This window comes from Tachypleus tridentatus, chromosome 2, assembly GCF_004210375.1.
Source record: "Tachypleus tridentatus isolate NWPU-2018 chromosome 2, ASM421037v1, whole genome shotgun sequence".
NCBI classification, from domain to species: Eukaryota; Metazoa; Arthropoda; class Merostomata; order Xiphosura; family Limulidae; genus Tachypleus; species Tachypleus tridentatus.
Genome location: NC_134826.1, coordinates 145640091 through 145666487, shown reverse-complemented (window position 1 = coordinate 145666487; position 26397 = coordinate 145640091). Strand labels below are relative to the sequence as shown.

The following is a 26397-nucleotide window of genomic DNA, read 5'->3' as shown; positions in this document are numbered from 1 at the left end:
TATTTTATTATATATTTCTTTATATTGGTTTATTTTCGGCTTGAGTTGTTGTTTTAGTAAGGCTTCTTTAATTTTACGTTTGTTTATGTTTGTTTCTTTATTTAGTATTTGAGTGTTTTCTATGGTTATGTTGTGTTTATTTGACTTGCAGTGTTCGAAAACGTGTGAAGGTGACTTTTTATGTTCTTTAAATCTGGTTTCCATTTTTTTACTTGTTTCTCCAATATAGAAGTCGTGGCAGTTATCACATCGTATTTTATAAATAATGTTGGTGTGGTGTTTGGCAGTGTAGTTTTACATAGTATGGACCTTAGTTTTGTGCTGGTTTTGAATAAATTTGGTATTTATTGGAATGTTGTGTTTTGTTACTAATTTTGCCAAATGTTGGTTATTTGTCTGCTGATGTCGGGAATATATGGTATACAGCAGTATATGGTTTCGTGGTCTTTTGATTCGTGAGCTGTATTTACTTTAGTTGGTTGATTTTGCTTTCTGTCTAGGTGTGTGCGTACAATGTTTTCCACGGTTTGTGGAGGACACTTATTGATGTTGATGAAGTATTGTTTTATTTTGTCTAATTCGTTGTTAATTTTATCTGGTGAGCATAGTTTTATGGCTGTGTTTATTTGGTTTCTTAGTATGTTGAGTTTTTGTTTTGTTTCATGGCTGAGTCCCAAGGAATGTATAGTCCAGTATGGGTGATTTTTCGGTGAATTTCTGTTTTAAATTGTGTGTCGGTTCTTATAATTTTGAGGTTAAGAAATGATATTTGATTGCTTTCTTCCTGTTCACATGTGAAGTTAATGTTGGGATGTATAGATTTAATGTGATTGAAAAAATTAAGTATGTGTTCTGTAGATCTGAATCCCACAATCGTGTCATCTACATATCTGTACCAGTCTTACATGACTTACAAAAACAAAAAATGAACCTAGACCATCAACTGGCATGCTGCATCAAACCAGAGATTTACGGAATTATACAACGAAACATAAACCAAATCAATACTAAGAACGACAGAGACAAAAAGATCTGCCACAACAAAAAACTAGAAAAACTAAGGTGCAAACAACAGAAAAGACACCAACACGACAAACCGTTGACAAACCTCATAATTAACAGATCCGACCGACAATTAAACACAGACGAGATACATCTACTTAACAAAGGACTCAACTTCGCAATAGCACCTAGATACATTCCAACCTTAGAAATTAAAACATGTTTAGAAGATCTAGCCAGGAGACTTGTGATACTTTCTACAGAAAGCAAAAAACAAGAAAACAACCAACAAAAGAAGACAACTTAGATAATTTTATTGACATCCAACAGCCAAACTTCCCAAGTAAAATTAAAAATTTATATTTTCCATAAACACCTAAAAACAATATCTTAAACGATTTTTTCAAAGAATTTTCTTACAAAACCATCAACATAATTTCACAAAACAGAAAGCTAAAAAAACAATCTTACAAAAAGACATTAATTCCATTAAAAACCTAAAACAAAACAAAAACATAAAAATTCTAAAAGCAGATAAAGGTAACGCTATAGTCAAAATGAACACGAATAAATACATCCAAAAAATGAAGAACATCCTATCAGACACGAACAAATTTAAACCAATACACACAAATCCAACAAAGACACACGAGACGCAACTGAACAAATTACTACTAAAAATGAAAAAAGCCAACACAATTTCACAAACACTTTATTCCTACCTACGTAAAACCGACTCACGCACACCGCAAATATACGGCATCCCCAAACCTCATAAACCAGATTGTCCATTACGACCAATAATGTCCACATATGAATCGTTTAATTACAATCTTGGTAAATACATAGCATGGGCATTCTCCAAATATGTAACATCAGCCAGCTCATTCATCAAAGACTCTGTTAATTTCAAGTCTGATGATGACCGAAGAAGTTCGAAACGTTGTTCGCTCCTCTACGTAAAATATTTTCTCAACCCAAACGAGCCGTTTTTGCATATGTAAAGAAGATGAGTGTTTCACTCCCTTATTGGAAAGGGACCAATCAAACTACACTTGTTTAACAATCCTTACGTTTCACAATGTATACATTGTTTTTAATGTTTTATTATTAACCTTACAACTGGTTTCAAATCAAGCACAAAGCTAAACAATGAGCTATATCTGGACAAATCAAATTGAAATTTATTAACCTTACAGTTGGTTTCAAATCAAACACAAATCTACACAATGGGCTACCTGTGTTCCGCCCACCATGGGTATCTAAACCTGTTTCTAGCATTTTAAGTCCGCAGACTGTGCTGTTGTTGGGGGCTAATCTTACAGAGAAGGAGTTTGATCATTTCCACCCTAACACAACAGACTTATTTGTGTCTTTAATAAACGTTTACTATTACGTTGTACTGTGATATTTGAAGGTCACTCTTCGGGCTTAAACTATTACAGTGAGTCATTTGTTTAGTATAACTAATAACTTAAATTCAGATTAACCTTAACAAATGAAAACTTACATATTTGTTCGATAACCTCTTAAAACACCTGTCAGCTACGTGAAGCCTAAGGCTTAGCATGTTCCCACTGGGCGATAGTCACTGGTGTTCCCTCACTTGATAATAAGTAAGTTTGAATCTAATTTTGTGTAACATCTGGGGAAAGGTGGGGGGGTCTTCCGCTTTGACATTAGTATATTTTAGATTTTGCCTACCGGATATGATTTGATCTGAAAGTATAGTAATATAGTTATCGCTCAACATACACTCCTGCAACTGTGAAAAGAATTCGTATATAATAAGTTATAACACCATTAAAAAGAGCCCGCAAGTTAAATAGAGCGCATGCGCTTAGGAGAATAGATTGTGTTAACCCACAAGTGTGGGATGTCTGCCAAACGACAGAAGAAAATAAACCTAAGTAAAATTCGAGGAAGACCGAATTTGACGCTGTCCTCATTTTGGCAACAATCTCTGCCAAGTAAATAAAGAAAACAAAAACAAAATAGAATTATAAAATGTAACCAAGAGCACTGTTTAGAACACGAATTTTGTATTTTAAACGTGTTTGTTTTTTTAGCAGCATGGGATACCTGTTGTTGTTTTTCATTACATTATTACCTTGATATTGTGATTGAATTAAGGCTTTCTGGGCCCAACATTAAAAACAAATCTTTATAATTAGTATACAACAGGTATATGTTAATATCACATATCGAGATAAAAACTTGTAGCTGAGAAAAGTGACCTTACCATCAAGAAATTACATGCACGTGATTAATATTTGTCTGTTGATGAAATTACAGACACCTGGTTAATATATGTCTGCTGATGAAATTACAGGCACGTAGTTAATATATGTCTCATGATGAAATTACAGGCACCTGGTTAATATATGTTTAGTGATGAAATTACAGACACCTGGTTCATATATGTCTAGTGATGAAATTACAGGTACTTGGTTAATATATGTCTAGTGATGAAATTACAGGCACCTGGTTAATATATGTTTAGTGATGAAATTACAGACACCTGGTTCATATATGTCTAGTGATGAAATTACAGGTACCTGGTTAATATATGTTTAGTGATGAAATTACAGACACCTGGTTCATATATGTCTAGTGATGAAATTACAGGTACCTGGTTAATATATGCCCAGTGATGAAATTACAGACACATGTTTCATATATGTCTATTGATGAAATTACAGGTACCTGGTTAATATATGTCTATTGATGAAATTACAGACACATGGTTCATATATGTCTAGTGATGAAATTACAGGCACCTGGTTAATATATGTTTAGTGATGAAATTACAAGTACCTGGTTAATATATGTCCTGTGATGAAATTACAGACACATGGTTCATATATGTCTAGTGATGAAATTACAGACACCTGGTTAATATATGTCCTGTGATGAAATTACAGACACATGGTTCATATATGTCTAGTGATGAAATTACAGACACATGGTTCATACATGTCTAGTGATGAAATTACAGACACATGGTTCATATATGTCTAGTGATGAAATTACAGACACCTGGTTAATATATGTCCTGTGATGAAATTACAGACACATGGTTCATATATGTCTAGTGATGAAATTACACACACATGGTTCATACATGTCTAGTGATGAAATTACAGACACATGGTTCATAGTCGTTAGAGACAAATACTTGAAACGTTGATATGTGCCTTTGGAATCTTAATTAACTTTAGAGAAAACAAAGTTTTGCTGTTTACACCAATTGGTAGAATAAGCTTATAATAAATGAAACAAACTTATTCTATGTAGAATAGTTATTTTTTGTTTGTTTTTTGAATTTCATGGAAAGCCACACGAGGGCTATCTGCGCTAGTCGTTTCTAATCTAGGACACTAGAGGAAAAGCAAACTAGTCATCACCACCCACCGCCAACCGTTGTACTTCTCTTTTACCAACGAATAGTGGTATTGGTCGTCACGTTACAACGTCCCAACGGATGAGAGGGCGAGCATATTTACTGGGAGGGGGTTTCGAAACCTCGACTCTCAGTTTACGAGTCGAGAAAGCCTAATCACTTGGCCATGCTGGGCCTAGAAATATTATATAAGATAGAATAGTATATAGGTTATTATCATTTGAAAGCTCCTAATGAAAATAAATTGGTATGCTTAGCAGGTTTAATATCCATAAATACAATGTGACTATTTAGGTCTTGCGAGTGAAGAGACAACACGAGTCTAGAGTTTCTTACAATATGTAATTCAATGCCTGTTTTTTTGACAGTAAAGTGTAGATTCAGAGTAGGAGCCACATCTAATGTTTACATAACTCGATGAAGAACTCGTTCTTTAGATCTATGAATACATATATAGCAACTCTTTGGATGTATAAACATATTTGTGATTAAATAATTCAAGGTACTATGAACGAAGAATAAACCCTTGTCTAACACTAACTCAGATATCTATTTTGAGCTAGGGCCACATAGAGAGGAATCTAAACAAACTTCTTTATGAAAAGGCAAGAGGAAATAATGTTCAAACTCTGAGCACTTTATGAAAAAAAACACTCCATAAATATAACGAAAGAAGTGTTCGCTGTATTGTTACAGTAGTGTACTGAAAGTACCGTGAACTCAGTGTCTTCGAAGAGCGAAATTTTACAAGTTAGAATAAGACAAGCATTAATTAGGAGAAGACAAAATCTGGTTTGTGGTCTCACATCTAACAATCAGATAACCAATAGGACTGCACCTGTACGCACGTGCTTCTACTGGAGTTAAGCAGTGACGTCCTATTCTGGATACACTTTTCTATACCCATGATTTTTGTTGGAAAGGGAAAAAAAGTGTATTTATTTTAATAATTGTGAAAGGTGTCGAAGGGACCCCTCACATGCATGAGTTGTTGACAAGGGGGGATTAGATCCATTTTAACAATGGTAGAAGATACGTTTTTTCTCTTCGCCTGTACGTAGCAGTGTTGTCCATTACCCGAACATTACAACAATATTTGGAATATTGATATTCGTAAAAATTCCCGCGTAATTAAGTTTATAGAGCAGTTTACTGTTTGTTTGTTTGTTTTTGAATTTTGCACAAAGCTACTCGAGGACTATCTGTGCTAGCCGTCCCTAATTTTGCAGTGTAAGACTAGAGGGAAGGCAGCTAGTCATCACCACCCACCGCCAACTCTTGGGCTACTCTTTTACCAACGAATAGTGGGACTGACCGTAACATTATAACGCCCCCACGGCTGAAAGGGCGAGCATGTTTGGCGCGACGGGGATGCGAACCCGCAACCCTCGGATTACGAGTCGCACGCCTTAACGCGCTTGGCCATGCCGGGCCAGAGCAGTTTACACTCAAAACCTAATTATTATCAGTAATGATCGCGAAAGTCAGTCTTCCATCTTCCAGGTTCCATCTTTTATTGAATTGATATAATAAATAATAACTGTATACCTTTTATTAAAGGTTCTATCCATTCTTGAATTACTGGAACAGTTGTATAATATTTTTTATTATACTTTCTATTTGTCTTATATTGCTGCGCCAATAGAGTGATTTTTATTAAAGGTTCTGTCTTTTCTTCCATTGCTGAAACATTTGTATATTTTTTTTATTGTTCCAATATTTTGAAAATGTATTTAAAACGAGGATCGTTACTCGTAAGAAAATATATTGATGTTTATTTGGAGCGCACGTGCAGATCTGAATGATGTTTCGTTCTAGTATATTTGCTATGAGAGGAAACTGTGGAGACAAACCAACGTGCGGAAGTGAAACTCGAGTACTGAGGTGAAACTTGAAACGGGGTAAATAACACGTGTTTAGACTATGTATCTGAATAGGTTTGACGAAACAAGTACAGTAGTAACAGGATGGATTTGATAAGGATACTCCGTTAAAAATTGCATTGCACCTGTCAGTAAGAACCATGATTTCTTGAGAAAGTTGCTAACTGGAAATGGTTCTAGAAGAAACCAAAGAGAGAACTCGAAGAAAGATTTTTTTTTTTTTTGTCGTTAAGCACAAAGCTACATAATGGACAATCTGAGCTGTGAGGGTCGTGGGTATCGAAACTCGATTTTTAGCGATATGAGCCACCAGATTTAACGCTGGCTGGTAAAACAATATGGAGTCGAGAGGAAGACAATAATTGAATACCAAAATATTCTCAGTGATTGTTGGCAACCTAATTTCCAAGTTAGGAAAATGACAAGAGGCATATGGAACACTACATGAAATAAATGGCTATCTCACAAATGTGAGGAAATGCGGCTTTTAGAACGTTCGTCAATATTGTTCGGATCTAATAACCGTGTACACAATCTATATAGTTCGGATCTAATAACCGTGTACACAATCTATATTGTTCGGATCTAATAACCGTGTACACAATCTATATTGTTCGGATCTAATAACCGTGTACACAATCTATATTGTTCGGATCTAATAACCGTGTACACAATCTATATTGTTCGGATCTAATAACCGTGTACACAATCTATATAGTTCGGATCTAATAACCGTGTACACAATCTATATTGTTCGGATCTAATAACCGTGTACACAATCTATATAGTTCGGATCTAATAACCGTGTACACAATCTATATTGTTCGGATCTAATAACCGTGTACACAATCTATATAGTTCGGATCTAATAACCGTGTACACAATCTATATAGTTCGGATCTAATAACCGTGTACACAATCTATATAGTTCGGATCTAATAACCGTGTACACAATCTATATTGTTCGGATCTAATAACCGTGTACACAATCTATATAGTTCGGATCTAATAACCGTGTACACAATCTATATAGTTCGGATCTAATAACCGTGTACACAATCTATATAGTTCGGATCTAATAACCGTGTACACAATCTATATAGTTCGGATCTAATAACCGTGTACACAATCTATATAGTTCGGATCTAATAACCGTGTACACAATCTATATAGTTCGGATCTAATAACCGTGTACACAATCTATATAGTTCGGATCTAATAACCGTGTACACAATCTATATTGTTCAGTTCTAATAACCGTGTACACAATCTATATAGTTCGGATCTAATAACCGTGTACACAATCTATATAGTTCGGATCTAATAACCGTGTACACAATCTATATAGTTCGGATCTAATAACCGTGTACACAATCTATATAGTTCGGATCTAATAACCGTGTACACAATCTATATTGTTCGGATCTAATAACCGTGTACACAATCTATATAGTTCGGATCTAATAACCGTGTACACAATCTATATAGTTCGGATCTAATAACCGTGTACACAATCTATATAGTTCGGATCTAATAACCGTGTACACAATCTATATAGTTCGGATCTAATAACCGTGTACACAATCTATATTGTTCGGATCTAATAACCGTGTACACAATCTATATAGTTCGGATCTAATAACCGTGTACACAATCTATATAGTTCGGTTCCTATACGATACTCCCGTTTCTAAAACTTTCTTTAATCAGAACCCAATGAGAATAAAGCACCTGCTCTTCCCTTAATGAAATATTTAACACATTAAACTTCAAGCAGTGTTCCTAAATCAAGATATCGTCTAGCGGACATACATCAGAACAGCAATAAAAAACTGTTCAGATATCTCATAACACCAATAACAAACTGTTCAGGTATCTCAGAACACCAATAACAAACTGTTCAGGTATCTCAGAACAACAATAACAAGCTGTTCAGGTATCTCAGAACACCAATAACAAACTGTTCAGGTATCTCAGAACAACAATAACAAACTGTTCAGGTATTTTAGGACAGCAGTAACAAACGGTTCGGGTATTTCAGAACACCAATAAAAAACTGTTCAGATATCTCAGAACACCAATAACAAGCTGTTCAGGTATCTCAGAACACCAATAACAAACTGTTCAGGTATCTCAGAACAACAATAACAAACTGTTCAGGTATCTCAGAACAACAATAACAAGCTGTTCAGGTATCTCAGAACACCAATAACAAACTGTTCAGGTATCTCAGAACACCAATAACAAACTGTTCAGGTATCTCAGAACACCAATAACAAACTGTTCAGGTATCTCAGGACAGAAGTAACAAACTGCACAGAAAACAGATTGACGTGTGAAAAAAACTACCTCATGCCAAACACGTCCCAAAGCAGATTCGATGCTCTAATTATGTTAGCAATTTAGTGATACATGTTTAAAAATCCAAATTTCAATGAGATTATAAATTATTTTATCATGTTAAAACACAAAAAATGGGTTCTCAAGGCAAATAGCTAAGCTTTCTTTTAGTTTAAAAAACGCGCGTTAATATTTTAGTTTAGATTGGATTTTTTTGTGCATGTAACTTTTTGTCTAACTATCGAATCAAATTTGTTATAAAATAATTACATAGTTAAGAATCCAGTGTCGTAAAGTAAATTCGGTCTAATACTAATGTTGTATGGTAAACATAGATCTTCATTACATCTCGTCAGAATTTCCAGTGTCGGTGGAAAAGAACTTAACCAGACCCTGCATGACCATGTGGTTAGGGCACTCGACTCCTAATCTGAGGGTCGCGGGTTCGAATCCCCGTCACACCAAACATGCTCGTCCTTTCAGCTGTGGGGGTGTTATTATATGTGATGGTCACTCCCACTATTCGATGGTAAAAGAGCAGCCCAAGAGTTGGCAGTCGGTGGTGATGACTAGCTGCGTTCCCTCTAGTCTTATACTGCTAAATTAGGGACGGCTAACGCAAATAGCCCTCGTGTAACTTAGCGCGAAATTCGAAAGCAAACAAACTAAAAATCAGCGTAATTTTATCATAAACGTAAAGCATATTTTTTACGTTCTTTTTTCCACCATTCCGTATTTCAAAACAGAGTTGAAACTGTGGAGATGAAAATCCACTGTTCACGTCCCTTTCCGAAAGAGAAACAAAAACTAGGTTCTTCATTTTCTTACCGTTGGTACGTTATAAGATAAACAGTAAAATCCCACTCTTCCGTCTGGGAAGACTAGAGAACTGGAACTGTGACTTTTGATAAGTTGCCTTTCTGCTAGTCATATAAAAGACAGCCTTCGTGTACTTCTGTTCGAAAGTTAACAAACAGACAAATCAGAGGTATGTAAATATAGGATTTATTATTTCTCCCAGAACATTTCGTTCAAAACCAGCGATCTCCATTAGTACTAAACTATACAAGACAGACAAAAGTCTACATGAAGAAATCTGACAGACAATAACTAAATATATATTACAATAACTTTGAGATTAGGGTTTGAGTGTCAAAAACTAGCAAATAATAACAAAACACACAGTACAATAACATTAATATACTGGGGTTTGAATGTCAAAAACTAGCAAATAATAACAAAACACACAGTACAAGAACATTAATATACTGGGGTTTGAATGTCAAAAACTAGCAAATAATAACAAAACACACAGTACAATAACATTAATATACTAGGGTTTAAATGTTGAAATCTAACAGCGAAGCTAATAGAAACTAAAAAGGCCTAATATTCGTGATAAGAAATCCCTATCGTTTGTAGACGTACGTCTCTTTTGTTTCTGAGTTGTGTTTGTGTGTGTTTTCTTTCAGCAAAGCCACATCGGGCTATCTGCTGAGCCCACCGACGGGAATCGAACCCCTGATTTTAGCGTTGTAAATCTGTAGACTTACCGCTGTACTAGTGGAGGGGCTTGTTTCCGGGAATGGGCATGCTAAGGAAAAGTGCAAAATCTACAGTTTTGTATGAGCTTTATGGGAAGTGTTAGGCCTTTTGATAAACACTAAAAGCATCTACACCTAAATTTATCCTGACATAATTTAGATCTTTTCAAAGTAGTTGCATGTTTTTAAGCCAGTGTGTTAATTTTTGCATTTTGCAGAGGGGAAAGTAGTTCGTTATTTATAATCCGAATATATGAGATGAATGCGCCCTCTGGTTACCAAAACCTCATTTTCCTAGCACCACTCAAGTCTTTCACTTTACAATGATTTAATTGTGTGTCAACTGATTTGCTTGATAGGGCAAGGCGAAACGTTTGTATACTCAGAAATACGAAACATTTCTGTTTTACTTAGAAATACGAAACCTTTCTGTTTTGAGCTTTCGCTTGGAAATACTGAGGCGGTAAAATCCTTTAACAGTTCGAGAAATACATTCACCTAAATAACATTTGATACCAAATACATACACCTACATAACAGTTGACACAGATAAATACATATACCTACATAACAGTTGACACGGATAAATACATACACCGAAATAACAAAAAATACAAATGCATGACCTAAATAACAGCGGATACAAACACATGCACCTAAACAACAGCTGATACAAACATATAGACCTAAATAATTACTGATACAAACACACGTAGCTGAATAACAAGTGGTTTAAAAACATGCACCTGAATATCCACTGATACAAACATGTGCATCTAAACAACAGCTGATACAAATGTAAAAGTATGGAAACTTAAACGATTTGGTAACAGGACAAACATAGTGTTAAACACCAAAAGTTGTGAAACCAATGGTCATAACATTCGTACCAGAGACGTTTGTTTCTCTAGGTTAAAAGACACTGGATCGAAGGTGTGTAAATTATTGTTGAGATCCATTGAAACAACATTAAACATTTAGTAAAACAACGCTACAGTTACAGTAAATTAACTCTGATCCAAGGAAAATTATCTTTGAATTGTTTCAATGGGAATCGAATACTTTATATACAATTTTGAGCTCTGTGCTCTTGGATGTTCGTTCACTCTATTAAGTTGTTCGATTGAAAAGAAACCGTAAAGCCTCACCAAATTAGAATAGTTTTAAACTATTCAAATTATTTTATTTGTGCCTATTGCATTCACGCGGAGAAATCTACACACAAATATACACATATACTACAATAAACAAGTACAAATGGTTGATCCTTTTGTGAGAAGTTATAGATGTTTGGGTTTAAAAGAAACTGTAGTTTAAAGACGACTTCTTTTATTTGATTTTCCTTAGTATTTATAATATAATTCCAGTAAAATGAAAGGAGAAATTATTAAATATCATTAAGAACTACACACTATTAAATTAGCATAAATCTCTTTAAAGTAAGTGAAGGATTGTCAAGTTTGAGTGTAGTTTTGAGCGCCATCTTTTGACTATGTTTTACATTAATAATACTGTTCAATGCGATAGAAAAATAAAACATTTATGTCACAAGGTTTTAAACCATGACGCCCAATACATCATCTGAATCTTATACACAATGGACATTCTATGCTCTGCCCACTACAGGTACCAAAAGCTGGTTTCCAGCGGGTTGAACTGGCAGACATACCGTTGTGTCACTGGTTGCGTTCTGAAGTGCCTACTGATGTGTCAGCAGTTTGTTTGTTTGTATTTTAAATTTCGCACTAAGCTACACGAGGGCTATCTGCACTAGCCGTTTCTAATTTAGCAGTGTAAGACTAGAGGGGAAGCAGCTGGTCATCATCACCCACCGCCAACTCTTAGGCTACTCTTTTACTAACGAATAATGCGATTGACCGTCACTTTATAACGTTTCAACGGCTGAAAGGACGAAAATGTTTGGTATGACGGGATTCGAACCCGCAACCCTCAGATTACGAGTCGAGCGCCCTAACGTTACCCTTGGCCATGGCGGGCCTCAGCGGTAAGTTATCAGATTTAAGACACTAAAAACCGGGGTTTAATTCCTCGAGAAGAATAGAGTTCAGCTTAATGTGTAGCTTTGGATTGAAGTAACAGGTTCGTGAGCTGTAAATTTAATTTAAGCAACAAGCTTTGGTTTTGGTTGATTTTTATTACGAACGTATAAGTCCCGAAATTCGTACTTTTTACTGACTACATCTCGTCAGACTGTCACTCTTACAGTTCGTGCACTGCCCTTACCGCTGAGCCAGTGGATTCAGGCTTGCGAACTCTCAGCCTTACCGCTGAGCCAGTGGATTCAGGCTTGCGAACTCTCAGTCTTACCGCTGAGCCAGTGGATTCAGGTTTTCGAACTCTCAGCCTTACCGCTGAGCCAGTGGATTCAGGTTTGCGAACTCTCAGACTTACCACTGAGCCAGTGGATTCAGGCTTGCGAACTCTCAGCCTTACCGCTGAGCCAGTGGATTCAGGCTTGCGATATCGTTAAAATTATCTAAAAATAGAAATATTAAATAGAAATTTGTGGCCAACTGTACAATTTTTCTTCGACATTAAAAAAACACTGAGTTCACATTAAAGGTATCAGTGATTCGATTCTCTCCTCGACTCAGCAGAGGTGGCTTTGCTATAAGAAAAGCAAACACACATTCAATATTTTTCCATAAGGAAAACATCTAGAATGATGCGCCAGTAAAACAAGGATAAAATATTTCAATAGAATCGAACAGTTTTCTGAATTGTCAGTTCCATCATATTAGTGTAATTGTATGAGATCCTTATATCTGTTTACATCTCATGAATGGTGAATTCAGCTCAAGGTTAGAGATACATTTGATTATGTTTCATCAACAGACTGATAATTTGATTAAGTTGTGTTTTTGTTTTCCATATCAAGACCAGTAATTAGATTAATCGACTAAGTGCGCCCAGTCTATAAGCATGATCCATTGTGAGCTTCCCGTCACTCAACGAGCTTTCTAATTAAGTTAATGGATACAATAACATACTTATTAGGGAAGCTACGAGTGCAAATAATTTCGAAGTTTCAAACTCCACTCGCCTTAGACGTTGACTTAAAGCAAAATGAGCATTCTAGACTGCTTTTCTGTCAAATAATAAAAACAACAACTCACAAACTACCAGACATTAAGAGAATAAATTTTGCTTAGGATATGCTTTCTTTTTCTTCTAGTTTGGAAACCTAAACGTTCCGAGATGAACGATTACATTTAAAAGTGTTATGTAAATACAGCCACCTATAGAAATGTTATTGCAAATACAGCCACCTATAGAAATGTTATTGTAAATACTGCAAAGTATTAAGCTACACAAGTGTAACTTGCGATTTGACGGTCACATTATAACGCCCCCCACGGCTGAAAGGGCGAGTATTTTGGTGCGATGGGAGATTCGAACCCGCGACCCTCAGAGTAGGAGTCGAGTGTCTTAATCCACCTGGCCATGCCGAACCCGTTGGTAAAGGAAGACAAGCAAGTAATATTTTCAGTAAAACAGACAGCACATACGAAGCAATAAAATAATTTGTTTTACTCGCTTTATAAAATGTAAACTGATGTCGTAATCTATTGTTTAACTATGCATTTACGTTGAAGCTTCTCTGTGTTTGAACGTTCAGGACAGACAAGTGACGAGTAGTAACTATGGTAACAGGAGACGTCATCGCTTACGTAGAAGCAGTTCCGAGTCTCTGCATTTCTGTTTTTAGTTTTTTGAGAAATTACAGTTGTACGAACTACAAATAAAAATCGATCTGCTCTGGAAAGAAACCTTCAAAAAATATTTGCACATTTTAGGAAATGAAAGACTAATACATAAAGTTATACAAATATGTATTTATTTTTATTTAAGTCTATTTATCTATCTGGACATATTTAATCATTGTCTGTTTATCGATACATGGCTTAATTTTATCCGAGTTACATGGTCAACTGATTTTTAAGTAAACTAAATAAAACATTATTGTACCTTTCGCGAGGTAAGAAAGAGTTCACCCAAATAACCGGTGAATGTTTTTACAGATTGTTTGTATCTTAAGAAGGCTGTTTGTTTGACATTAGGCCCGGCATGGCCATGCGTGTTAAGGCGTGCGACTCGTAATCTGAGGGTTGTGGGTTCGCATCCCCATTGCATCAAACATGCTCGCCCTTTCAGCCGTGGGGTCGTTATAATGTTACGATAAATCCCACTATTCGTTGGTAAAAAGAGTAGCCCAAGAGTTGGCGGAATCTGGTGGTGACTAGCTGCCTTTCCTCTAGTCTTACACTGCTAAATTAGGGACGGCTAGCACAGATAGCCCTCGAGTAGCTTTGTGCGAAATTCAAAACAAACAAACAAACTTGTTTGACATTAAGCAGAAAACTACAGAATCATAATAAGGGGTGCTAAAAAAGTTGTGAAGGGATGCTAACATATTATTTTTCTTGATAAAGTAACGTTTGGTCAGTTCTTAAAGCTGTTATAAAAAAAAATTCTGAGTCGAAGACCTTAGGCCCCCAGTGGCTCAGCGGTATGTTTGTTAACTTACAACACTAAAAACTGGGTTTCAATACTTCTGGTGGGAACATCACAAATAATTCACTGCTTCTATCTCGGGCTTAACCTCAGTCGTTATTAGTTTGTATTTAATTTTTGATAATTATCGTCCCGGTTAGTTGAGTTTTTGGGCTGAGTGTCCATTTCAAGGACCCTTAAGAGTGAGGCACAGAAATGTCTAATTTCGAAATATTGACCATGAGGAATGGAGTTAGCACTCGACGCCAAAATGGGCGTTTTATACGGGTCTTTGAATCGAATATTAGTATTATTTGTCGTTTCTACAATGCGTCCACACAGCTATAAATCGCGACTCGTTCCTTGGACCCTGTGATTCGCAGCAAAACGTGCTGAAACATTAGGCCTCGTTTCAATCAAGACGTAAAGACAGTCAAACTGGAAATAATAGACATTTATATATTTATTTTATAGTTTATATTACCAACTTTTATTTAATGTATAATTTGTTTCAGTATGCACTATCACCTTTCAAGCACAACAAACATATAGCATTGAAAACTACGAATGATTTTGCTAAACAAATTCTAATTAGTTTTTCATCTGATGCGTTTTATAAAGCCACGCTTTGCGTTATATATACTGGATGAACCACGAATGTCCCAAATAACGTGTCACAAAAGTTAATGTCCCAAATCACAAAAGTTAGGGACACCGACACATCAGGCGAAACATGGGATAAACAAGCAGGTGAGTGACCCCAAAATTCGGCACAGCTGTAATTTAGAACTTTTGGCGTTTTCATTGTTTAACAACCCAGTCGACAAATTTACAGTGAAAAATTAAAAGACGTAGTCTATCGAATTACTGATGATAAATATCTTCTAAACGTAGATGTTACAATTTTTCGACGTTATCTTATAGCAATTTTATGGGTCGAGAGAATATTTCCTGGATAGGTGCCTTTCTTAAACTTAACTACCAGATTTTCGTATTGTTCAACACGGACGGACATCTAAATCCGTACTGAAGCTAAACCCATCGTAACACCACTGATAAGAGCTATGTTGTTCTTTCTGAGTCTAAATATGGTACAAACGATACGATTTGACATTCGTTATTTATATATTCTATATACACATATATTTATATACAGGGTTGACCAAAACTATCCCCCCCCTCCACAATGAGAGGAAAAGTAATTTATAAGTAAGAGAATAAATAAATCTTTGGTAGTGTTTAAGTTACATTTACATAATCACTGTTTGATTGGTTTTATTGTTCTACCTAATGATACGCAATTAGTTATCTGTACTGCGCTCACTACGGGTATCGAAACCAGGTTTTGAACCTGTAGGTTTAGTGCTGACCTACTAGAGGACACGTAATGACTGTATCAGTAAAACGTTGTTAAAGTGTCCACCACTGCTTTCAAAACACGTGTGACACAAAATATCTTCTTAAAATCCTCAGGAAATAAACTGATTTAATAGTTGTCTCGTATTTATTATTGTTTTAGTTATTTTTACAGCGTGTTATTTTCTGTACATGCTGCAGTTTTGTAATAAACTATGAAAGGTTTGTTCTCGAGATACGCTAGTGAAATGTAATAATATTTGAACTTGCTGGCTATTAATACATTTACTAATCAGTTGAAAGAATCACAACAAATATAAGGACATTTACCTTTCAATATTCCAGTATGTCAGATGTAATTATTTTGTGATACCGAAACAGTGGGTTTGGTTTGGTTTGAAATTCGCGCAAAGCTACACGAGGGCTATCTGCGTTAGCCGTCCCTAATTTTGCAGTGTAAGACTAGAGGGAAGGCAGCTAGCTATCACCACCCACCATCAACTCTTGGGCTACTCTTTACCAACGAATAGTGGGATTTACTGTAACATTATAACTCCCCCACAGCTGAAAGGGCGAGCATATTTGGTGCAACGGGTAACCGAACCCGCGACTCTCGGATAACGAGTCGAGGGCTTTAATCATCTGGCCATGCCGAGCCCCGAAACAGTGGAAAGCGTGCGTGTGTTTTTCTTTTAGCAAAGCCACATCGAGCTATCTGCTGAGTCCACCTAGAGGAATCGAACCCTGATTCTAGCGTTGTAAGAGTGGAGAGAAACGGTATTTATCTGTTTTGTTGTTAAGTGCAACACCATACAATGAGCTATCTCTGCTCTGACAATCACGGGTATCGAAACACGGTTTCTAGCGTTATAAGTCCTCATACCTTCTCCCAATGCCACTGAGAGGCGTTCTTCATTGGTCCTCAACTTGACGGTGCTTGATCAATATCACTTCGTAATGTATGACTTCCTAAACCCTCCAACCCATACTATTTTTATAGAACGCAATTACGTCATTTCCCTTTAGTCATCTCGGGCTCGAGAAAGATCACCAAAATCTTCCAATGCACGTGCTAGGTTTTCAAGATCCCAAAGCCACTATGATTCATCCATTGCCAAATATATGTACATACGCAGTGCAATGAACTTCTTCGTGTACTCTTTAATATTCCCTGAAGAAATTAGACAACTGAAGCCACGTGTTCGTTTCTTACGTTTTCGCTTGCGAAAGAGACAATATAAAACCGTGTGTTATAAATGTATCTCAGAACTGCTGATGTGGGTATTAACACTTTTATTGATAAGTGGAGTTGGTTGCTAGGAGACATGGTCATCGTTTGGAAAGATGGAAACGAAAAAGTAAGCAACATTATTCATGACCACATGACTTACATGTCAATGACCCTACGAAATACGATTAAAGATCTGAGTCAGAGATTAAGAGCCTAAAACTCTGGTTTAAATCTTCCACTAGGATCACAACATGAGTCATGCGCATTCTGACTGACGCAGAAACCACATATATAATTTAATAAACAGCCTCTATGTTCAAGGTATATCATCATTATGTCAATAAAGTCTAGTGCGAAAAGCAATAAACAGGAGGCGGGTGGTGAACTTTTATATCTACACTAACGTTTTGACCTTGGGGTCGGAGTTGAAACAATCCGTTAGGCGTAGAAGGTGAGGAAATATACTTTAAAACAAAGAGAATTGCTAAGTTTCCTCTAAAGATGTGAGATGTTGTTATAACAACTTGAAAGAACGGAAAATGGTTTCCTCAATACTAAATATATCACGGTGTCAAAGTCATTATTTTAGTGCATAAATCTCTTAGCCTAACTGATTGTTATATTTCTGAAAATAAAGTTACTATTTTATATATTATTTTATACTGGCATCTAGTATTTACTGCGAAACTTCGAAGGATATATCTACAACCGTCTCTAATTTGAAAGTGCTGACCAGAAAGAGGTCAGCCGGTCAGCAGACACCCTACAACTTACCATCTAACTAAGGGCTCAGCTGCTCCTCTAATTGTTTGTTTTTAATTTCGCACAAAGCTACTCGAGGGCTATCTGTGCTAGCCGTCCCTAATTTAGCAGTGTAAGACTAGAGGGAAGGCAGCTAGTCATCACCACCCACCGCCAACTCTTGGGCTACTCTTTTACCAACGAATAGTGGGATTGACTGTCACGTTATAACACCCCCACGGCTGAAAGGGCGAGCATGTTTGGTGCGAAGGGGATGCGAACCCGTGACCCTCAGATTACGAGTCGCACGCCTTAACCACCTGGCCATGCCGGGCCCTGCTCCTCTAATAACGCATCATTATTGCAGAATATTTCATGATATCGAATCCGACTCTGCAACTCCAAAATCCAAAGGTCTACCACAGTTCTACCCGCCCCCTGTGTATTACTAAAAATATACTTGACAGGCATGTATCTATATTTTGTCTTCGGGATAAAAAAAAATTCTCTTCATATAAGTGACATCATGTTTGGGTGAAACACGTCGCTGATGTGAAAATGTGGTTGTTTCATTTTATTTAGCTGTCTCTGTTTGTTGTCAAACCACAAAGCTACACAATGGGCTATCTGTACCGTGCTCATCACAAGTATCGAAACTCGATTTGTGGTGTAACTTTTTGAGACTTACCGATGAGCCTCGTTCTTATGGTTTAGAGAACGGCTCTAATTTTATATATTTCTTCTTCAAGTACAAACGTTTCACTTACAGCACCGTCATCTCTTTATTTGAGATCTAATTACAGTTTTATACTCTGGAGGTCAAACCATCTACATTGGTGTATTTTACTACACCCAAGGTCTCATTGGCTAATTTAGTCTAGTTCTGCCTGAGCTAATTTCAAGTGCCGCGGCTGATGAGGATTCCCTCTCGTTCACCTTATAAATCTTTATTTCCAGCAACTGACAAAAGTATTAATAAAAAATTAACCCATTTTGGTTTGGTTTGAATTTCGCGCAAAGCTACAAGAAGGCTATCTACGCTAGCCGTCCCTAATTTAGCAGTGTAAGACTAGAGGGAAGGCAGCTAGTCATCACCACCCACCTCCAGCTCTTAGGCTACTTTTTTTGCCAATGAATAGTGGGATTGACCGTTACATTATAACGTCCCACGGCTGAAAGGACGAGCATGTTTGGTGTGACGGGGATTCGAACTCGCGACCCTCAGATTACGAGTCGAGCGCCATGCCAGGCCCGCCCATTTTGAAATTATAGATTTTTTATCGGGTTCAGAAGAATAAAACCAGTACACTATCCATCTATTTAAGTTCCCTTTCTGTAATTATTTATCCCACTTAAGTTGTATAGTTGTTATAGCACGTTTAGAATAATGTGGTAGTTCATTCTAGAAACAGTAATTTTAATTAACTTTTTTTTTTTATAAGTTTCATAGAACTACTTGTATTATCAACTAAAATATAGGCATTTAAAACAAGCTTTAAAGAACTCCTTAAGAACTATTAACCCATAAACGTCAAGAACTAACGAAGTATAATTATTCTTTCAAAACAATATCAGATCTCCTGATATTTCAGTGATGTGAAGGAAAACCCACTTGTAGATAAATATATATGTAACACTAGGTAAAGTAATTCCTGATACTTCAGTTTCAAATTCATTACACAGAATGCGTCTAGTTTATCTGTTTTATGGCGTATTTAGCAGTGCAAGGCTAGAGGGAAGGCAGCTAGTCATCACCAACAACTCTTGGGCTACTCTTTTATCAACGAATAGTGGGATTGAACGTTACTGTATATTGCCCTCAAGACTGAAATAGCGAGCATGTTTGGCGGAACGGGGATTCGAATTCGCAACCTTCGGATTATGAGTCGAATTATATTGTGCATTTACAGTTTAATGTTTCGTTCAATATGGAAATCAACAATGAGCAATAAACAATTAACAATGAAGATAACCACTATAAGAAAAGTGTTATTTTCAAATACACGCATTGTCATATCAGTCGCAATATAATGACATATTAAGCTGTAAGCTTACTAGCAGTATTCTATAACAAATCTAGGAGCTTTGCACATAGAATACTTGTATATATATATATATGTACATTAGATATGGTTATAGATAACCAATGAAATTATAATATCTTCAGACTTGTATTCAATATTTCTGTACTTAAAACCTAACATCCTATTTGCCCTATTACCAGCAATAGTACACTGCATGGATGTCTTTTGAGACTGACCAACATTACATCAAGGTTTCATGACACTGTTAATACTACTCCCATCAAAATTACACTTATAATTCACATTAGCACAACCCACATGCAATAACTTACATTTATTTTAATTAAAACTCATCTGCCGTTTATTTACCCAACTCACTAAAAGATTTAAATCCTTTGTAAAGAAGCGACACCCTCAACATCATTAACAAATTTAAGTAATTTATTGACCATACCTTCGTATGTGTCATTAATGCCAATCAATAAAACTGATGGTCCAAAGACTGAGCCCCGAGATACCACATTTGTGGCATAAATTCAGTTTAACAGAACTCCATCTATAGCAACCATCTGCTATCTTCCATCCAGCAACTTCTCTATCCAATTAGTTAACATACAGCCCACAACTAAAGATACAAGTTTCTTTAGAAGCCTTTTACGTAGCGCTTTGTCAAATACTTTCTGAAAATTCGCAACACTAAATCTATACTCTCACACATACAGCAACATTTTCAAAAAGATTTGTTAGCCGAGATGTTTCCTTAGTGAAACCACATACACTATCCAATAAAATTCAAAATTTTATTTAATAATTCAGCAAAGTCTCTTTTATCAGACTTTTCAAAGCTTTTCCCGCAACTAATGTCAGACTAACAGACCTCTAACCACTGGACAACCTCTATTACCTCCCTTGAAGAATGGAGTGACATTAGCTAACTTCTAATCTGTTGGCACTTGTCCACAGTTGAAGAGGTTATATAAAAATGTGGCAAGGGACTCACGTATCCAATTCTTGACCTGCTTTAAAACCCTCAGGAAAATATTTTCTGGTCCAGGAACTTTATAATTATTTAAACTTCCCAATTTTATTTGAAGAAGTTTTCAATTTATACAATTTTTGTTCAAGTTTGCTTCATCTATAACTTGTTTGAGATGAAGAATACTGCTAAGTCATCTTTTGTAAAAACTAAAGAGAAAGCAGAATTTAATAACCTAGTCATTTCATAATTATTAAATACAAGCCTCTGTTTCTTATCCTTCATGTTTCCTACCCCTATCCTAAGATTTTATTTATCTCTGATGTTAAAAAAATTCCTTATGGTTAATTTCCATGAATTTGGACATATTTGGTTCATGAAGTCTTTTCGATTTTGTGATTTCTGTTTTGACCTTCTTTACCTTCTATCATATTCCATTTAATTTAAATTTCTTAGTTTTCGACGATTTTTATTAATTTTTATTTCCTATACCTTGTTTCATTAAACTTGGTTTTGTTCACAGACTTCCTCTCTTTTATTCTTGTAATAAATACAGTGGAACCTCTCTAATCAGGCCAGTTAGTTCCGAAGGTGGCTGCTTTAGAGGGGTTCCATTGTATATTTGTTTTTGTTTTGAATACTGAAATATTGTTTTAAATCTTCCACATCTGATCAGTGTCTCCAAACAAATCATCTGTCCAACTTACTACAAATAATTCTCCGTTAACAATGTATTTTATTGAAAGAAAAGACAATGTATTTTATTTAAAGAAAAGACAATGTATTTTATTTAAAGAAAAGACAATGTATTTTATTGAAAGAAAAGACAATGTCTCTTCCTTTCAGTGTTTAAGATAAATCTTTCAGTCTTTCAAATATTAGTGTTATATTTCCAACAATCCGCAAAACCAAGCACTTGTTCAATGTGTTCCATGTCATCTTTTTTTTTTAAAGCGTAATATTTTAAATTTAAAGTTTCTTCAAAGTGTTCAGAATTACACTTTATTTCAAAATGTGTCAAATAATGACCTTATAAGTCTATTCACAGTATTCGATGTTATCCTTTATTACGAAATGTGTCAAATAAAGACCTTATAACTCTGTTTACAGTATTCGATGTCATCCTTTATTTCAAAATGTGTCAAATGAAGACCTTATAAGTCTGTTTACAGTATTCGATGTCATCCTTTATTTCAAAATGTGTCAAATAAAGACCTTATAAGTCTGTTCAGAGTATTCGATGTCATTCTTTATTTCAAAACGTGTCAAATACCGATCTTATAAGTCTGTTCAGAGTATTCGATGTCATTCTTTATTTCAAAACGTGTCAAATAATGACCTTATAAGTCTGTTCAGAATAATTGATGTCATCCTTTATTTCAAAATGCGTCAAATACCGATCTTATAAGTCTGTTTAAAGTATTCGATACCATCCTTTATTTCAAAATGTGTCAAATACCGATCTTATAAGTTTGTTCAGAGTATTCGATGTCATCCTTTATTTCAAAATGTGTCAAATAATGACCTTATAAATCTGTTTACAGTATTCGATGTCATCCTTTATTACAAAATGTGTCAAATAATGACCTTATAAATCTGTTTACAGTATTCGATGTCATCCTTTATTACAAAATGTGTCAAATACCGATCTTATAAGTCTGTTCACAGTATTCGATGTCATCCTTTATTTCAAAATGTGTCAAATAAAGACCTTATAAGTCTGTTCAGAGTATTCGATGTCATCCTTTATTTCAAAACGTGTCAAATAATGACCTTATAAGTCTGTTCAGAGTATTCGATGTCATTCTTTATTTCAAAATGTGTCAAATACCGATCTTATAAGTATGTTCAGAGTAATCGATGTCATCCTTTATTTCAAAATGTATCAAATACCGATCTTATAAGTCTGTTCACAGTATTCGATGTCATTCTTTATTTCAAAATGTATTACACTTGAAATTCCTGTTGCTCACAGCGTTCAGTGTCATCCTGTATTTATTAAAAGTCTTATACTTCAACCTCTGGTTTGCTGAGAACTTAGGTCATAGTTTAGTTATTTAGTTTAATCTATATATTTCTAATAATAGCTCAAGGCTTTAAATCTATATTTTACACTAGTGCCTTGTTAAATATCAAACGTTCTTTGTTTCCCGTATAGTAGCAGTACAGTCAGTTCTTTATATATATATATATCTTTCATACAGAATACTTGGCTCTCATAACAATGAAAATCATCGACTCGGATTTTATGGTTATCACTATTATTGTCTCACTGAAACTCGTTTTAAAATATGCCGAATAATCAACACCCTGAAAATTCATTTAATCCAAATATTTATTTTGTTTAGGTAAATAGTTCTAAAGAATCAAAAACAAGTTTATCATTAAATTAATGCCTTATCATGCTCTATATAAAAACGATTAGACTAATGTATTTTCTTGTTTTATATAATACCACTAGAAACCAGGTTTCGATACTCCGTGTGGGCAGAGCACAGATGACCCTTTGTGCAGATTTGTGCTTAAACAAAAACAAACATACTCTATATAAAAATGACCAAAGTATTGTCTTATTCTGTTCTATGTAAAACGATTAAACTAATCCCTTATTCTGTTCTATATAAAATGACTAAACTGGTGTCTTCTCCTCCTCCATATAAAAATGATTAAATTAATGTCTTTCCTGTTCCATAGAAAAACGATTAAACTGATGTCTTATCCTGTTCTATATAAAAATGACTAAACTAATGTCTTATCCTGTTCTGCATAAAAATGACTAAACTAATGTCTTATCTTGTTCTGTATAAAAATGATTAAACAAATGTCTTATCCTGTTCTACATAAAAATGATTAAACTAATGTCTTATCCTGTTCTGTATAAAAATGATTAAACTGATGTTTTATCCTTTTTGTATAAAAATGACTAAACTGATGTTTTATCCTGTTCTGTATAAAAATGAATAAACTAATGTCTTATCCTGTTCTGTATAAAAATGACTAAACTAATGTCTTATCCTGTTCTACATAAAAATGATTAAACTAATGTCTTATCCTATTCTGTATAAAAATGATTAAACTAATGTCTTATCCTGTTTTATATAAAAATGATTAAATAAATGTCTTATCCTGTTCTATATAAAAATGATTAAATTAATGTCTTTCCGTGTTCTATATAAAAATGATTAAACTAATGTCTTTTCCTGTTCTACATAAAAATGATTAAACAAATGTCTTATCCTGTTCTCTATAAAAATAAATAAACTAATGTCTTATCCTGTTCTGTATAAAAATGACTAAACTAATGTCTTATCCTGTTCTACATAAAAATGATTAAACTAATGTCTTATCCTATTCTGTATAAAAATGATTAAACTAATGTCTTATCCTGTTCTATATAAAAATGATTAAACTAATGTCTCATCCTGTTCTGTATAAAAATGAATAAACTGATGTCTTATCCTGTTCTGTATAAAAATGACTAAACTGATGTCTTATCCTGTTCTGTATAAAAATGATTAAACAAATGTCTTATCCTGTTCTATATAAAAATGACTAAACTAATGTCTTATCCTGTTCTGCATAAAAATGACTAAACTAATGTCTTATCCTGTTCTGTATAAAAATCACTAAACTAATGTCTTATCCTGTTCTGTATAAAAATGACTAAACTAATGTCTTATCCTATTCTGTATAAAAATGATTAAACTAATGTCTTATCCTGTTCTACATAAAAATGATTTAAGCTACAATTTTATAGCTGACGTACAAGATAACCTATAAGATTCCGTTTGTTGTTCGTTAACTTATCGATTTCTAACACTAACACACTTCAAGTGAAGATACTCGTGTTCTTTCTGTAATCTACTGACTATTAAAAATTCCAAGTTCTAAGTTAATATGGGATGACACTCAAGGGGAAGGGTGTACCATATGCCTGAGTAAACTGTTAATCATATTATTGAGGTGTGTTTTTAAAATACTTTACAATATGCAATTATAAACGTTTTTTTTAACTAAGAGTGAGAAAGTGTTTTTTCAACAAAAACAAAATGGTTCTTCTGTCTTATAGGTTATCTCGGTATTGATGACCTTTGAGATACGTTAGTACCAAGGATTTTCAATAACACTTCCAGTTCAACAGTTTTTTCCTATTTTCGAAGTTTTTTTTTATCTTTCCCAGCATTCTTTGATTCTATATTCAGAATTAGTCCTTTACAAAACTCGTGTTAAAATCCTGTTTATAAACCATCTGAACAAACTAGTTGGAGAAACAAGTAAGTCCCAACGAGCTCGTGACACCAACGTTACGTCCACTCTTGTTAATCACTGGAAGACGTGTGTTTGAGACTAATCCCTCTCGTCAGGAAGCTTAAACATGTAATGATCCGGATTGGTTCGTCGCCCACACTCTGCTTGTAAAATATAAATGCTTACGCACACATTAGTTATTTTTCACACTATTAATAGTAACTGTTTGTTTTCTAACACCTTCAAACAACTTGTATTTGTCTCGCTTTTGTTCGGCTGGTTCATCTTATCTTACAAAGGGCTAAAATTTTGACATTATGAATTTAATTATGCTTTTAATATTCGTTATTAATAAACATGGATTGGATTTGTTGGAATTTTGCGCAAAACTTCAACAGGATTATGTGCGCTGGTCATTACCGTCCATCATAGGTTTGAACATTATAACAATAATTCATTTCTGTGTCGATAGTCCGATGTGGCTTAGCGATAAAAAAGCACACACTTAAATTAACTTCACCACTTTCACCTAGAGAAACATATGTCCACAATACCAACGTGGTTACACAATTTAAAGTTCAGTTTTTTTATATACATGAGTGGTATCCGTAAAAAAAAAAAAAAACAACTTCTATGGATACGTTTTCTCCGAAACTAAATATCACATAAAAGACGTCACTAAAGTTTGTTTGTTTGAAGTAACACAAAGGGCTATCTGCGCTCTGGATTATTGGTTTCAGTATTTCACAATACAATTACCGTATAGGTTACAGTAATATAATGTTTTCCTGTCATCGTCACAAATCTGTACAGTTTCTTCATCTAAAATTAACAAAGCTGAATAACAACTAATCTCACCATTAGCTAACAAACAATAATAACAACTAATTTCACCATCAACTTATAGCAACTAATGTCACCATCAGCTAATAACAACTAATTTCACCATCAACTTATAGCAATTAATGTCACCATAAGCTTATGACAACTATTCTCGCCATTAACTAATAACAACTAATTTCACCATCAACTTATAGCAACTAATGTCACTATCAGCTTATGACAACTATTCTAACCATTAACTAATAACAATTAATTTCACCGTCAACTTATAGCAACTAATGTCACCATCAG

At 34.9% G+C, this 26397-nt stretch overlaps 2 protein-coding genes across 4 annotated transcripts in view; one reads left to right on the top strand and one right to left on the bottom strand.

Moving 5' to 3' along the window:
* Positions 1–2765, bottom strand: part of LOC143245305 (uncharacterized) — a 62366-nt gene extending 59601 nt beyond the window's left edge. The window contains exon 1 of the mRNA XM_076491495.1: positions 2513–2765. Coding sequence (XP_076347610.1) covers positions 2513–2572 — 60 coding nt within the window. The 5' untranslated portion in view covers positions 2573–2765. The remainder of the gene's footprint in view (positions 1–2512) is intronic.
* Positions 1–26397, top strand: part of LOC143245306 (uncharacterized) — a 355844-nt gene that overhangs the window by 120293 nt on the left and 209154 nt on the right. The gene's annotated exons all lie outside the window — the stretch shown is intronic.